Here is a 14,547-nt window from a genome sequence, read left to right on the forward strand (position 1 = left end):
CCAGTGTGATAAACAGAGTGGATGCGCGCCAAGTTACGCACGACGTTGCAGGAACTTCAATGCTTTCGAAACCCCCACACAGAGCCGGCACCCACTGTCCAGATCTGTAAGTTCACATTTTATTGTCCTTTCTTTTAGGTTAAGTAGAGGTTAGTTAGTATTAATCACGCTCTGTTTTTGGAACAACTTCTGGTCGACGACGACGCAGAACTGGGCTCCGCTATTTTAGACTTTACACCAAGTAGATTGAACGTATTATGCTTATATCTGAAAGGATGTTGACTCATATGCAAATAGGTACATTTTAGTTGTCTTTTTGCTGCGTTACGCGCTCCAATATTTTGGTTTATGCAGCTGTAAACGTGCTGTTTGGGTTTAAGTGTTGAGCAAGGAGTCAAATCAAAACAGAAACTAAAAAGAAAAGCTATTACCTGTAGCAAGCACTCCTATATTTGTATATGGGGGATTTTATAGATGTTACACATTGTCGGGTCTAACCCTAACCAGCGCAGCTAACCCCGTTACCCTGACCTAAACCCCCAAATCTCGAAATGAGCAGTTTGGTACTCAATAGACACACACACACACAGACACAGACACACACACACACACACACACACACACACACACACACTCTTACTTATCTTCGATCTCTGTATTATTGGACATGTTTGGCCACCATTTATCCAGCCGCTAATTGGATTTGTGTAGCGGACGAAGGATCGATGGACCTTTGATGGGCCAGGACAGAATGAAATTATCAGCCCTTGGCTATTGAATTTGTGGAGAGCGTCGAGGGGCCGTCAGCCATGCGTCTTCTCCTGGCCTGGTTCAACCGTAAAGACGTCGTGGTCGCTCAGCTGCTGTTGGTCAGGGTCCGGTAAAAAAGAGCATTGTTTAATGTTCCTGTCACGCCCTTCCACCAGAGTTTTGATTTGAACCGTTCCTGTTTCTTATAACCCTTCCACTCTTATTTGCACTTTCATTTTTCTTCATATAGTATAATATTCCCTTCTGTATATAATCTCCCCTCTGTATATAATGTATAATGTACATAGTAATGTACATAATAGTTTTTCTTTTAGTGTTGTATAACACTGGCTAATACTGTAACGTGAATTTCCCCGATGTGGGATCAATGAAGTTTATCTTATCTTATCTTATCTTACGTGGTGATTTCACTTCGTGCCACCTGTTGATTGAAGCGAAGCCGCTCAGCCGATGTCAGGACCGGCAGCAGAACCACTCACACCACAACAAAAACACTTCCTTTCATTGTCAGCCATCGCTCATGTAGCGTGGAGTCATGTTAATTATTTTCTTCTTTTTTGCAGAACACGTGGAAGAACATCGACAAAGTTGTGACAAAAGCAGCCGACAAGAGAGCACGAGTTTGGAATCTTGATCCCCCCCCCCCCCCCCCCCCCCCCTTTTGGCTAGAGGAGTTACCTGCGATTTGCTGCCATGCCGGTGTCCAAGGTCATGCTCTCCCAGGTCTTCTGGGTGCGTTTAGCAGCTTTGTTGTTCACCTGTGTGGCCTTCAGCGTGGCAGCGCACGGCGCCAACGTCCACGGGGGCATAGCTGACTGGTGCATCTTCTGCTGGGCGTTCAGCTTCACCTGCACTCTGCTGGTCCTGCTGGTGGAGCAGTTTGGCCTTCAGGCCCGCATCCCAGTCTCCTGGTCCAACATCTCCATCACCGTGGCCTGCTACGCCGCCCTCCTCTGCCTGTTTGCTTCCGTCATCTTTTCCCTGTTCTTCATCGCACTGCAGGAGTACGCCGACGAACGCAGCTTCCGCATCACCTCCACGGTCTTCTCCTGCCTGGCGGCGGTGGCCTACATGTACGAGATGATCCTGATGGCAAGGGCCAGACAGGTGGCGGGACACATGGCCATGGTCCTGGGCCTCCTGAAGGTGTGCCAGACCGTTGTGGCCTGCATCATCTTCATCCTGATCAGCAACCCCGTCTCCTACAGCCACCACGCGGCGCTGGAGTGGTGCATGGCCGTTTACTGCATCTGCTTCATCGTCTCCATGGTGGTGGTGATCCTGTGCGTGGGCGAATGCACCGGGTTTCTCCCGGTCCCCTTCTCCCAGTTCCTGTCAGCGTACAGCCTCCTGGCCTTCCTCATGTACTTGTCAGCTGTCATCGTCTGGCCCATTTTCACGTTTGGCGAAAAGTACCTGCGTGGAGGCGATATGTCAACGCAGATCGGTGTGACACTGCTCACCGGCATCAACATGCTGCTGTACCTCGCTGACCTGGTCTACCCCGCTCTCCTGGTGTTCATCAAAAAAATGTGATTCTGCCTTAAATTAAGATCCTGAGCACATCAAAGCAAATCAGAACGTTAACGATCGAAAGAGGCCATAATAAGTATTACTGACAGAACAAATTCTCTTTTTTAAATACATAAAATGCATCAAATCACAATAGGTCAAGTTTTTGGTGCTATTTGGGTTGACAATGGGACCAAGTTAGGTCACATTAGGTCCATATAGGCTAACATTTGTGCTCTAGTGTTTCCTATCACCCACATACAATGTAGTCCTCCACTCCTTCCAACAACAAACCAAACTTTCACACCATTTCAGGAGACCTGGTGCCCCACCACCAAGGGTGCCAGCAGACAGAGGGGAGACATCTCAACTGAATCCAGATGAACGACCCTACCACAACCCTGCCAACGACCCTGCCAACGACCCTGCCAACGGCCCTACCAACGACCCTGCCAACGGCCCTACCAACAACCCTGCCAACGGCCCTACCAACGACCCTGCCAACGACCCTGCCAACGACCCTGTCAACGACCCTGCCAACGACCCTGCCCACGACCCTGCCAACGACCCTGCCAACGACCCTGCCAACGACCCTGCCAACGACCCTGCCAATGACCCTACCAACGACCCTGCCAACGACCCTACCAACGACCCTACCAACGACTCTCAGGTGACCACCCAGATCATTAACATGCCAACGGTCCACTAGGGCTATATTTTCAAGCTCGGTCCCCAGCGATTTCAGAACTGAAGAAGCCTTCTGGATAGAAGGCGAAACGTCTTCAAAGAGAAGAAACACAGTCCAGTTGACAGAGAAAACTACCTTGGATACAATGACCTGGATGATTGAGAATCTACACAGACATCTTGCTCTAGTGTGTTAACCTCTTAGTTAGCTGTGATAATGACGCCAACTTAAATTGACTAAATGATCCGGTGACAGAGGGCGTCATAGGGACAGTGACGTCCTCTGTCCTTAGAACCTCAAACCGGATCAGGAAAACCTTAGGAGAACCATTAAATAGAGCCAAAGATGAGGGAACGTCAGGAACATTTCTGCAATCATTATAATTACAGATATATCTGAAGATATTGCTGGGAATATATTGCTGGGCCCAGGTGCATCTTCAGGTGTTCTCAGATTGAGCTCTGAGCTACTCGACCTTCAGGTCTTGATGGACCATATTGGCAAACGAGAGGAAAACGAGACAAATCAGACTTTTGCTTTCCAGATTTGATTGAGCTGCACTGAATCTTGGCATTTTTTCAAACTTTCTTTTACACTTAAGCTGTTGAAAAACCGGCTAAAATGTTTGCACGTTAGCCCGTATGCTAAAACTAGCAGAGCTCACTGGTCATTAATGGGAATTGGTTGGTTCGAGTTGAAGTGTGGTCTTTAAAAATGGAAATGATGCGACTGTATATCAACATTGAAAATGTGAGATGAGATGCTGAATCCTCCTGTTTTGTTTAATTGTAAAATTTATCTTCTGTGGAAGCATCTGTGATGTTGAACAAGATTGTTAAAATAAGCCAAAGTCAACACACTGTTATTTCTGTATCTGAGACGCATCACTGTGGGTTCTTTGACTTGCCAATCCCGAGCACTCTATGCAGCAACATCTGCTGTAACGTCTCCTTTGCCAGTATCAGTAATGAAGAATTTTAGTGATTTGTATTTAAATCATGCATCAGATGATTTTTGCTCAGTTAATGTGTTTTTCATGATGTCATGAAAGCTATTCATGCAAATTAATTGCTTTTCTTTGTCACTCATTTCTGATTAAACTGAGGTTAGTTTCATTTTACTTCACTGTATATTTTTTTAAACACCTTTGAAAGAAAGCGATAATAAATAAAATAAACTGGTTTATTTCTGACTGTGTAGTTGGAGAAACTGGCCACAAGGAGGCAGGCGAGACAGTTATGTTCCTCAGCATGTCCGATGGCCTCTGTCCCAGTATAACCAGTGAATCTACCCTCTCTGTCCCAGTATAACAGTGCATCCACCCTCTCTGTCCCAGTATAACCAGTGCATCCACCCCCTCTGTCCCAGTATAACCAGTGAATCTACCCTCTCTGTCCCACTATAACAGTGGATCCACCCTCTCTGTCCCAGTATAACCAGTGCACCCACCCTCTCTGTCCCAGTATAACCAGTGCATCCACCCTCTCTGTCCCACTATAACAGTGCACCCACCCTCTCTGTCCCAGTATAACCAGTGCATCCACCCTCTCTGTCCCACTATAACCAGTGCATCCACCCTCTGTCCCACTATAACCAGTGCATCCACCCTCTGTCCCACTATAACCAGTGCATCCACCCTCTCTGTCCCAGTATAACCAGTGAATCTACCCTCTCTGTCCCAGTATAACCAGTGCACCCACCCCCTGTCCCACCTACACCTAAAGGGTGTAGGTGGACTGCTGAGTCCTGGCCTCAGTCGTGTGGCTATCCTGCTTTCTCCATGAATTTTTCAGCTCAGAGGCGAAACAGCGACCTCGTTTGGGCGGATCGTGTTATTGCAACAATCTGCACATACGGGCGGAAAACCAGTGTGATAAAACATACTGGTGCTTCATGTTTTAGGGCCAGAGCCATCAACTTGTACCACCTCTTTGTTTATTAAAATTGTTAGGCGTGAATGATGCTTTGCAACAAATGTTAGTGCGGAAAATGTTACATTGCTTTTGATGAAATCCACCAACAGTCGATCTTTGCAGTGTTGCGCTGGCAGCTTCGTTCTATAATATTAGTAGGATGTACATTAAAACCGTCATTATGACGCTCGGACTGCGTTGCGACCCTTTACCAAATACGGTCCTTGCGGGGCGTGGGGAGGCGGTCGAGGCGTGGATGTGAGAGTGGATGTGCGCCAAGTTACGCACGACGTTGCAGGAACTTCAATGCTTTTGAAACCCCCCCCCCCCCCCCACCCTTTACAAGAAATAAAACGCCCCACACAAAGCCGGCATCGACTGTCCAGATCTGTAAGTTCACATTTTATTATCCTTTCTTTTAGGTTAAGTAGAGGTTAGTTAGTATTAATCACGCTCTGTTTTTGGAACAACTTCGGGTCGGCGACGACGCAGAACTGGGCGCGGCGTAGCTCCGCTATTTTAGACTTTACACCAAGTAGATTTAACGTATTATGCTTATATCTGAAAGGATGTTGACTCATATGCAAATAGGTACATTTTAGTTGTCTTTTTGCTGCGTCATGCGCTCTAATATTGTGGTTTATGCAGCTGTAAACGTGCTGTTTGGGTTTAAGTGTTGGGCAAGAAGGAGTCAAGTCATAACAGAAAAACTAAAAAAAAAAAAAACTATTTCCTGTAGCAAGAGACGTCACACTCCTATATTTGTCTATGGGGGATTTTATAGATGTTACACATTGTCGGATCTAACCCTAACCAGCGCAGCTAACCCCGTTACCCTGACCTAAACCCCCAAACCTCGAAATGAGCAGTTTGGTACTCAATAGCCACAGACACACACACACACACACACACACACAGACACACACACACACACTCTTACTTATCTTCGATCTCTGTATTATTGGACATGTTTGGCCACCATTCATCCAGCTGCTGATTGGATTTGTGTAGCGGATGTAGGATCCTGATAATGACTGATTACACAGAGCAGGAAGTTGGGCCTTTGATCGATGGGCCAGGACAGAATGAAATTATCAGCCCTTGGCTATCGAATTTGTGGAGAGCGTCGAGTGGCCGTCAGCCATGCGTCTTTTCCTGGCCTGGTTCAACCGTAAAGACGTCGTGGTCGCTCAGCTGCTGTTGGTCAGGGTCTGGGAAAAAAGAGCATTGTTTAATGTTCCTGTCACGCCCTTCCACCAGAGTTTTGATTTGAACTGTTCCTGTTTCTTATAACACTTCCACGTGGTGATTTCACTTCGTGTCACCTGTTGATTGAAGCGAAGCCGCTCAGCCGATGTCAGGACCGGCAGCAGAACCACTCACACCACAACAAAAACACTTCCTTTCACTGTCAGCCATCGCTCATGTAGCGTGGAGTCATGTTAATTCTTGTCTTCTTTTTTGCAGAACGTGGAAGAACATCGACAAGTTGTGACAACAGCAGCCGACAAGAGAGCACGAGTTTGGAATCTTGACCCCCCCCCCCCCCCCCTTTTGGCTAGAGGAGTTACCTGCGATTTCCCGCCATGCCGGTGTCCACGGTCATGCTCTCCCAGGTCTTCTGGGTGCGTTTAGCAGCTTTGTTGTTCACCTGTGTGGCCTTCAGCTTGGCAGCGCACAGCGCCAACGTCCACGGGGGCATGGCTGACTGGTGCATCTTCTGCTGGGTGTTCAGCTTCACCTGCACTCTGCTGGTCCTGCTGGTGGAGCAGTTTGGCCTTCAGGCCCGCATCCCAGTCTCCTGGTCCAACTTCCCCATCACCGTGGCCTGCTACGCCGCCCTCCTCTGCCTGTCTGCTTCCGTCATCTTTCCCCTGTTCTTCCTGAAGGAGCAGGGGTGGTGGTACGCCGACGAACGCAGCTTCCGCATCACCTCCACGATCTTCTCCTGCCTGGCGGCGGTGGCCTACATCTGCGAGGTGAGCCTGACCAAGGCGAAACCCGGACAGGTGGCGGGATACATGGCCACGGTCCCGGGCCTCCTGAAGGTGTGCCAGACCGTTGTGGCCTGCATCATCTTCATCCTGATCAGCAACCCCGTCTCCTACAGCCACCACGCGGCGCTGGAGTGGTGCATGGCCGTTTACTGCATCTGCTTCATCGTCTCCATGGTGGTGGTGATCCTGTGCGTGGGCGAATGCACCGGGTTTCTCCCGGTCCCCTTCTCCCAGTTCCTGTCAGCGTACGGCCTCCTGGCCTTCCTCATGTACTTGTCAGCTGTCATCGTCTGGCCCATTTTCACGTTTGACAAAAAGTACCGGCGTGGAGGCGATATGTCAAAGCAGATCGGCGTGGCAGTGCTCACCGCCATCAACATGCTGCTGTACCTCGCTGACCTGGTCTACACCGCTCACCTGGTGTTCATCACCAAGTGAGCTGGATCAAAATTTCGGAAAATATCAGGGAATTTCTCACAACCATTTTTAAATAAAACGTGATTCTGCCTTAAAATAAGATCCCCGAGCACATTAAAGCAAATCAGAACGTTAACGATCGAAAGAGGCCATAATAAGTATTACTGACAGAACAAAATGCTCGTTTTTAAACACAGAAAATGCTTCAAATCACAATAGGTCAAGTTTTTGGTGCTATTTGGGTTGACAATGGGACCAAGTTAGGTCACATTAGGTCCATATAGGCTAACATTTGTGCTCTAGTGTGTTAACCTCTTAGTTAGCTGTGATAATGACGCCAACTTAAATTGACTAAATGATCCGGTGACAGAGGGTGTCACTGTCCCTATGACGCCCCCCAAAAAATGGTGCAACTTCCATTGGCGTCATGGGCACAATGACGCCCTCTGTCCTTAGACCCTCAAACCGGATCGGGAAAACCTTAGGAGAACCATTAAATAGAGCCAAAGATGAGGGAACGTCAGGAACATTTCTGCAATCATTATAATTACAGATATATCTGAAGATATCGCTGGGAATATATTGCTGGGCCCAGGTGCATCTTCAGGTGTTCTCAGATTGAGCTCTGAGCTACTCGACCTTCAGGTCTTGATGGACCATATTGGGAAACGAGAGGAAAATGAGACAAATCAGACTTTTGCTTTCCAGATTTGATTGAGCTGCACTGAATCTTGGCAACTTTCTTTTACACTTAAGCTGCTGAAAAACTGGCTAAAATGTTTGCACGTTAGCCCGTATGCTAAAACTAGCAGAGCTCACTGGTCATTAATGGGAATTGGTTGGTTCGAGTTGAAGTGTGGTCTTTAAAAATGGAAACGATGCGACTGTATATCAACATTGAAAATGTGAGATGAGATGCTGAATCCTCCTGTTTTGTTTAATTGTAAAATTTATCTTCTGTGGAAGCATCTGTGATGTTGAACAAGATTGTTAAAATAAGCCAAAGTCAACACACTGTTATTTCTGTATCTGAGACGCATCACTGTGGGTTCTTTGACTTGCCAATCCCGAGCACTCTATGCAGCAACATCTGCTGTAACGTCCCCTTTGCCAGTATCAGTATTGAAGAATTTTAGTGATTTCTATTTAAATCATGCATCAGATGCTTTTTGCTCAGTTAATGTGTTTTTCATGTCATTAAAGCTATTCATGCAAAATAATTGCTTTTCTTTGTCACTCATTTCTGATTAAACTGAGGTTAGTTTCATTTTACTTCACTGTATATTTTTTGAAACATCTTTGAAAGAAAGCGATAATAAATATAATAAACTGGTTTATTTTTGACTGTGTAGTTGGAGAAACTGGCCACAAGGGGGCAGGCGAGACAGTTATGTTCCTCAGCATGGCCTCTGTCCCAGTATAACCAGTGCATCCACCGTTTCTGTCCCAGTATAACCAGTGCATCCACCCGCTCTGTCCCACTATAACCAGTGAATCTACCCTCTCTGTCCCACTATAACCAGTGAATCTACCCTCTCTGTCCCACTATAACCAGTGAATCTACCCTCTCTGTCCCAGTATAACCAGTGCATCCACCCTCTCTGTCCCAGTATAACCAGTGAATCTACCCTCTCTGTCCCACTATAACCAGTGAATCTACCCTCTCTGTCCCAGTATAACCAGTGCATCCACCCTCTCTGTCCCACTATAACCAGTGAATCTACCCTCTCTGTCCCACTATAACCAGTGAATCTACCCTCTCTGTCCCAGTATAACCAGTGCATCCACCCTCTCTGTCCCACTATAACCAGTGAATCTACCCTCTCTGTCCCACTATAACCAGTGAATCTACCCTCTCTGTCCCAGTATAACCAGTGCATCCACCCTCTCTGTCCCAGTATAACCAGTGCATCCACCCTCTCTGTCCCACTATAACCAGTGAAACTACCCTCTCTGTCCCACTATAACCAGTGAATCTACCCTCTCTGTCCCAGTATAACCAGTGCATCCACCCTCTCTGTCCCAGTATAACCAGTGCATCCACCCTCTCTGTCCCACTATAACCAGTGAATCTACCCTCTCTGTCCCACTATAACCAGTGCATCCACCCTCTCTGTCCCACTATAACCAGTGAATCTACCCTCTCTGTCCCACTATAACCAGTGCATCCACCGTTTCTGTCCCAGTATAACCAGTGCATCCACCCTCTCTGTCCCACTATAACCAGTGCATCCACCCTCTCTGTCCCACTATAACCAGTGCATCCACCGTTTCTGTCCCAGTATAACCAGTGCATCCACCCTCTCTGTCCCACTATAACCAGTGCATCCACCCTCTCTGTCCCACTATAACCAGTGCATCCACTCTCTCTGTCCCAGTATAACCAGTGCATCCACCCTCTCTGTCCCACTATAACCAGTGCATCCACTCTCTCTGTCCCAGTATAACCAGTGCATCCACCCTCTCTGTCCCACTATAACCAGTGCATCCACCCTCTCTGTCCCACTATAACCAGTGCATCTACCCTCTCTGTCCCACTATAACCAGTGCATCCACCCTCTCTGTCCCACTATAACCAGTGCACCCACCCTCTCTGTCCCACTATAACCAGTGCATCTACCCTCTCTGTCCCAGTATAACCAGTGCATCTACCCTCTCTGTCCCAGTATAACCAGTGCATCCACCCTCTCTGTCCCAGTATAACCAGTGCTCCTACCCTCTCTGTCCCAGTATAACCAGTGCTCCTACCCTCTCTGTCCCACTATAACCAGTGCACCCACCCTCTCTGTCCCACTATAACCAGTGCATCTACCCTCTCTGTCCCAGTATAACCAGTGCTCCTACCCTCTCTGTCCCACTATAACCAGTGCATCTACCCTCTCTGTCCCACTATAACCGGTGCATCCACCCTCTCTGTCCCAGTATAACCAGTGCATCTACCCTCTCTGTCCCACTATAACCAGTGCACCCACCCTCTCTGTCCCACTATAACCAGTGCATCTACCCAGTTACAGTTCTTTTTCCTAAAATCCCTCCTGTTCAAACCTGGAGGTTAACCGGAGGCTCCAAACTGGATCTCCATGTGAGGAATTCTCACTCGTGTGCGAAGACGTTGACATGCAGCCAAGGGAGAGGCCTGCCAGGTAACCGGGGACACACCTTCTCCGCTCAGTCCCGTACGTGTTCCAGCAAGCACGAGAAACCAGTGAGGAGCGACAGAGAAGAGAAGAGCGGGTGGGCGGAAAATATGGGGAGATAAAGCAGGGAGAGGGAAAGGAGGTGTGATATTTCCAACAGATTCCGATCTCCAGCCATCGATGTCATCTCCCTAGACGACTCGGTGAGTCTCGCTCACATTTCAGCCACAAACCCACACTTACAACTGTCAACAAATCTCTGCAACTGCGCGCTGCTACTGAAGCTGCCATTAAATTCCTGTTTTGTTTTTGCTTTCCCCTCGAGGCCTTTGGTCTCGTTGGAGAAATTCACATTTGTGCGCCTGGCTTGCATGTGCATTTAGTTCTTTTTTCTGTGAAGGTTCAGGTGCTCTTTCTTAAGTGTGAGTCACATGCTAACACACCTTTACAGTTAGGCTTTACAGCTCATTGATGTGAGCGCTTGTTTAAGGGAGAGGTCAACTCATGAAGACGATCATTGCTCTGAAGGAAGCAAATATGCAGTACATGGGGAGAAAACAAAGACACCGCCTTTAACCGCAATAAGAACAGAATGTATAGGGGCCATGACATCAGCCGGTTGTTGTTCATATAGTGTGACACTGTTGGAATGTTGAGCAATGTGACCGTTGCACTCATGTGGTTTGTGCTGCAAATGCAACACAGTTGGCATCAATAAACCACAACTGACAACAGCATCAGAATTGTAGCCAATGCTTTTTTTTTTCAGTGAATGAATTGTTTGGTTTTTAGTTTTGTTGAGCACAGAAATCAGTAATAATCCAACAAGAAGCCATCGTGGTGCGCCCACGCTAATATCATTACTCTGTAATAACAGCACATGTTGCTACACTATCAAACAGGTTTGGCTACAGAGACAGATTTGATGGTATTCATTGTGTAGGTTGAGGCTCCGCAGCACAGGGCGTGCTCCGAAACTAATCTCCGGGACACACCCAACAAGTGGCAACAAGCAGGAATTTAAAAACTATTTTTCTTCTACAAACAGAAAGAACAGTATTAAAGGGGTTGCTCTGAAAGGCGCATTAAAACCACATGTTGTGCTTTGATCTTAAAAGGGAATCTGTGGGTCTTTGGTGCACTTGCCAACAGCCTTCGCTGTCCTCTGAATTCCTGGAACAGATGCCAATTGAGCATCTGCAGGATGCACTAGATGAACCATCTAGATGACTCCGGTTTGTCCACAACCCACGATGCTAAGTCAGTATAACTCAGAGCTAGCATCTTCTGAAGTCTATGCCTGAAGTATTGGTGTGTGACTTTGACAGGTGTTAATTATTACACCGCCACTTTGTTTGAATGTTGCCTTTAAGGACAGAAAGTGAGTCATTGCTCAAACACACCAACGCAGTCGCTTCGGATCCCCACTCATGTCTGATCTCGTTCAGACCGTAAAACCAAGAAACCCCGTTAAAACTTGTTAATGTTGCAGGACACCTCCATACAAATGTGATGTGATGCATTTCATAAGAATCAGGCCGGAAGTTACAACTAATAAAAACATTTCTTAATGTTTCCTTTAAGTTTTAGGAGTGAAAAATGGCCCAGGTTAACTCGACTTTCAATGTCGTCAACAACACTATTGTGGACAACCCTGTGAGCACCACCATGGGCGCGCTCATCCTGAGCATTGTCTTTCTGTTGGGTTTCCCGGGAAACCTCTTCATCATCTGGAGCATCCTCGCGCGTGCCAAAAGACAATCCGTCACCACCCTCATCATCCTCAACCTAGCCATCGCCGACGGCTCCCTGATGGGGCTCTCCCCGTTCTTCATCGCGTACCTGATTTCCAAGGACTGGCCATTCGGCGAGGCCATGTGCAAGATCCTCTTCTACCTGTGCCTCCTCAACATGTACGCCTCCATCCATCTCATCATGGTCATGAGTGTCTACAGGATGCTGGCGGTGCTGTGGCCGCAGTGGACCGCTCGCATCAGTGGTCGGAAAACAGTGATGAAGGTGCTGGCGGTGGTGTGGGTGCTGGTCATGATCGCCTCCATCCCAGCAATCATCTTCAGAAAAGTGTGGAAGAAGAGTAATGGCAACAAAGTTGTGTGTGATTCATTCCACGAAGAAGATGACCAATCCAGAATGCCAACGGTGATGATAAGAATATTCTTTAAATGTGGTTTCAACGCAATATAGAACCACAGAGGATTAAATATTTCCCCCACTCCACAGGTGGTGATCCAGTACATGCTGGAGCTCATCTTTGGATTTTTAATACCTTACACGGTCATCGTGTTCTGCTACATACGTATTTTACGACGGATCCGACAGACCAGGTTTGGCCGCCGCATCCGGAGCGAGAACCTCATCCTTGCCATTGTACTGACGTTCTGCCTGTTTTGGTTGCCTTACCACATCGTCAATATGGTGCAAGTATGTCACACTTCCTGTTTCACCAAGAAGAAAATCGTCCCTCTCAGGAGCCGCTAACCGAATGTTTCTTCCTTTGCTTTTTTGCTACCAGGTCACGTGGGCTTTGTGTCCAGAGGGCAAAGTTAAAGACATGTAAGTTTTCACACAACTGACATACAAAGCTGGAATAATGCTCACGGTCCTTCGGAAGATCATTATCTTTCAGAATGGATTTAAAGCTCTTTTATAGTGCGAATGAGTGATTATGAAGGGCTGTATTACTGTTCAGCTTGCTACTATGATACGTTAAATTGCGTATTATATCATTTTACAATACAACAATAGTTATTTGGAAGCCAACACGGCTTGCTAGTATATATTGTTAAGGGAGTTTTATGTTTCATACAGTAATTTGGATGTTCTCTTGTTTTTTTGTCTCAAGAATTATTTTTTCGGCCATTAATATGCTCTTTTAATCTCATTCAGATTGGATAAAATATGGCAAAGCAGCCGGGTCGTCACATCTTCTATCGCCTTCATCAGCAGCTGTGCCAACCCGGTGCTGTACTTCTTTGTGGGAAAGTCGTATATACGGCAAGAGGGTCTAGCCTTCATGGCCCGCTTGTTTGAGGGTACGGGGCTGGACTTGGTATCCAGGAAGAGCCGGCAGAACAGCCAGAACAGCCGGGACAAAGAGAAAGAGGCTGAAGCCATCACACTGGGATGATAATCTAGACTCTGCCAGGAGTGCTAACAGTGACTTGGAAATAGACATTTGGCTAATCCAGTGTTTACCAGTGTTTTACTGTTTGGTAGGACTATGAAAAACGTAACTAAACCAAAACTTGTTATGCTTCCTTGAGGAGCACAGACTCAGATTTAGACGGAGGCACCTGATTATATTCAAGCTAACATGTTTGCTTTCCGTGCCTCTGTACTGCACTGTTTGGTTTTAAGCTGCATCAGTTGATTTTTTTTCTTTTTTTTACCAGCCCTTTGAGGGCAGAAAACAAGGCTGTAAAAACTGAACTTTAGCTTTATTAAAAAAAAAAGTGGTTTCTACTAAGTGGAGCTCTGTGATACTTAGGCTTTGATGTGGCTAATGTTGCAATAGCAGCGTATCAAAGCCGGTGGGACAATGTAGCAATGTAGAGCATGGCTTCGAAGAAGTCGTCTCTGGGTTTTCTGTGAATCTCTTTGATTCTGACCAGATATTTCAATGTTTGTGATAAATTAATAAGCCAAAGGGTTCCAAAAACATCTGCTTATCTTTAATTCTGTCGATAACGGAAAGACATACTTTCACGGAGTAAATGGAACTGTGCCTCTTAACACGTTCATCGATACAGTTTGTGCTATTTGTCTTCCCGCCACCTAATAGAAAATGGTACAAAAGCACATTTTCCTGCAATATGACTCAACTGGGCAGAGTTGGGTAATTCAGTACAGCTTGTCTTTCATGCGCAGCTATGAAAGATACATGTTGAGGAATATCCTGACACCACCTATGGTGCAAGAGCCAACATTAATACACGTGGGCTTTAGAACTCATGCATCACCACGGTTTGACACTTTCTTGGACCATTTTGGCCTCCTCCTCTCATTCTGTGGCTTTTTTTTACTTGGAAAAAAAAACTTTGCTAGAAAATGATGCTGCCCTCAAAACATTCTTGTCTTATCAACCATTCAAA

General features: G+C 46.7%; 3 protein-coding genes across 4 annotated transcripts; all 3 read left to right on the plus strand.

The window, feature by feature from the left end:
• The first annotated feature begins 2 nt into the window (after window positions 1–2).
• On the plus strand, window positions 3–6,379 carry LOC101069873 (myeloid-associated differentiation marker homolog). Its single transcript, XM_029841091.1, has 5 exons — window positions 3–106; window positions 691–902; window positions 1,335–2,303; window positions 2,599–2,892; window positions 6,352–6,379. The coding sequence occupies exons 3-5, from the start codon at window positions 1,465–1,467 to the stop codon at window positions 6,377–6,379; spliced, it is 1,161 nt and encodes a 386-aa protein (XP_029696951.1). The 5' UTR covers window positions 3–106; window positions 691–902; window positions 1,335–1,464.
• LOC101070102 (myeloid-associated differentiation marker homolog) lies at window positions 5,173–8,518 on the plus strand. The gene is made up of 2 exons (XM_029840760.1): window positions 5,173–5,274; window positions 6,352–8,518. Exon 2 carries the CDS (start codon window positions 6,471–6,473, stop codon window positions 7,317–7,319), a length of 849 nt encoding a protein of 282 aa, XP_029696620.1. The 5' UTR covers window positions 5,173–5,274; window positions 6,352–6,470; the 3' UTR covers window positions 7,320–8,518.
• A 1,958-nt stretch (window positions 8,519–10,476) lies between these two features.
• On the plus strand, window positions 10,477–13,922 carry LOC101070328 (leukotriene B4 receptor 1-like). Of its 2 annotated transcripts, none has more exons than XM_029840755.1 (5): window positions 10,477–10,638; window positions 12,026–12,595; window positions 12,677–12,877; window positions 12,969–13,009; window positions 13,343–13,922. In XM_029840755.1, the coding sequence occupies exons 2-5, from the start codon at window positions 12,035–12,037 to the stop codon at window positions 13,581–13,583; spliced, it is 1,044 nt and encodes a 347-aa protein (XP_029696615.1). In that variant the 5' UTR covers window positions 10,477–10,638; window positions 12,026–12,034; the 3' UTR covers window positions 13,584–13,922. The 2 variants fall into 2 exon arrangements, with proteins under 2 accessions (XP_029696615.1, XP_029696614.1); XM_029840754.1 differs by having other exon boundaries at window positions 10,479–10,638; window positions 12,020–12,595.
• Window positions 13,923–14,547: the final 625 nt, after the last annotated feature.

This window comes from Takifugu rubripes, chromosome 8 (assembly GCF_901000725.2).
Source record: "Takifugu rubripes chromosome 8, fTakRub1.2, whole genome shotgun sequence".
NCBI classification, from domain to species: Eukaryota; Metazoa; Chordata; class Actinopteri; order Tetraodontiformes; family Tetraodontidae; genus Takifugu; species Takifugu rubripes.

Excerpts from the sequence above, each read along its gene's own strand:
- LOC101069873 (XM_029841091.1), top strand. The coding sequence starts at position 1,465 with ATGCCGGTGTCCAAGGTCATGCTCTCCCAGGTCTTCTGGGTGCGTTTA. Across the intron at positions 2,304-2,598 it reads CTGGTGTTCATCAAAAAAAT|GAGACCTGGTGCCCCACCAC; the intron begins GTGATTCTGCCT and ends ACACCATTTCAG. Across the intron at positions 2,893-6,351 it reads GACCCTGCCAACGACCCTGC|AACGTGGAAGAACATCGACA; the intron begins CAATGACCCTAC and ends TCTTTTTTGCAG.
- LOC101070102 (XM_029840760.1), top strand. The coding sequence starts at position 6,471 with ATGCCGGTGTCCACGGTCATGCTCTCCCAGGTCTTCTGGGTGCGTTTA.
- LOC101070328 (XM_029840755.1), top strand. The coding sequence starts at position 12,035 with ATGGCCCAGGTTAACTCGACTTTCAATGTCGTCAACAACACTATTGTG. Across the intron at positions 12,596-12,676 it reads ACCAATCCAGAATGCCAACG|GTGGTGATCCAGTACATGCT; the intron begins GTGATGATAAGA and ends CCCACTCCACAG. Across the intron at positions 13,010-13,342 it reads GAGGGCAAAGTTAAAGACAT|ATTGGATAAAATATGGCAAA; the intron begins GTAAGTTTTCAC and ends AATCTCATTCAG.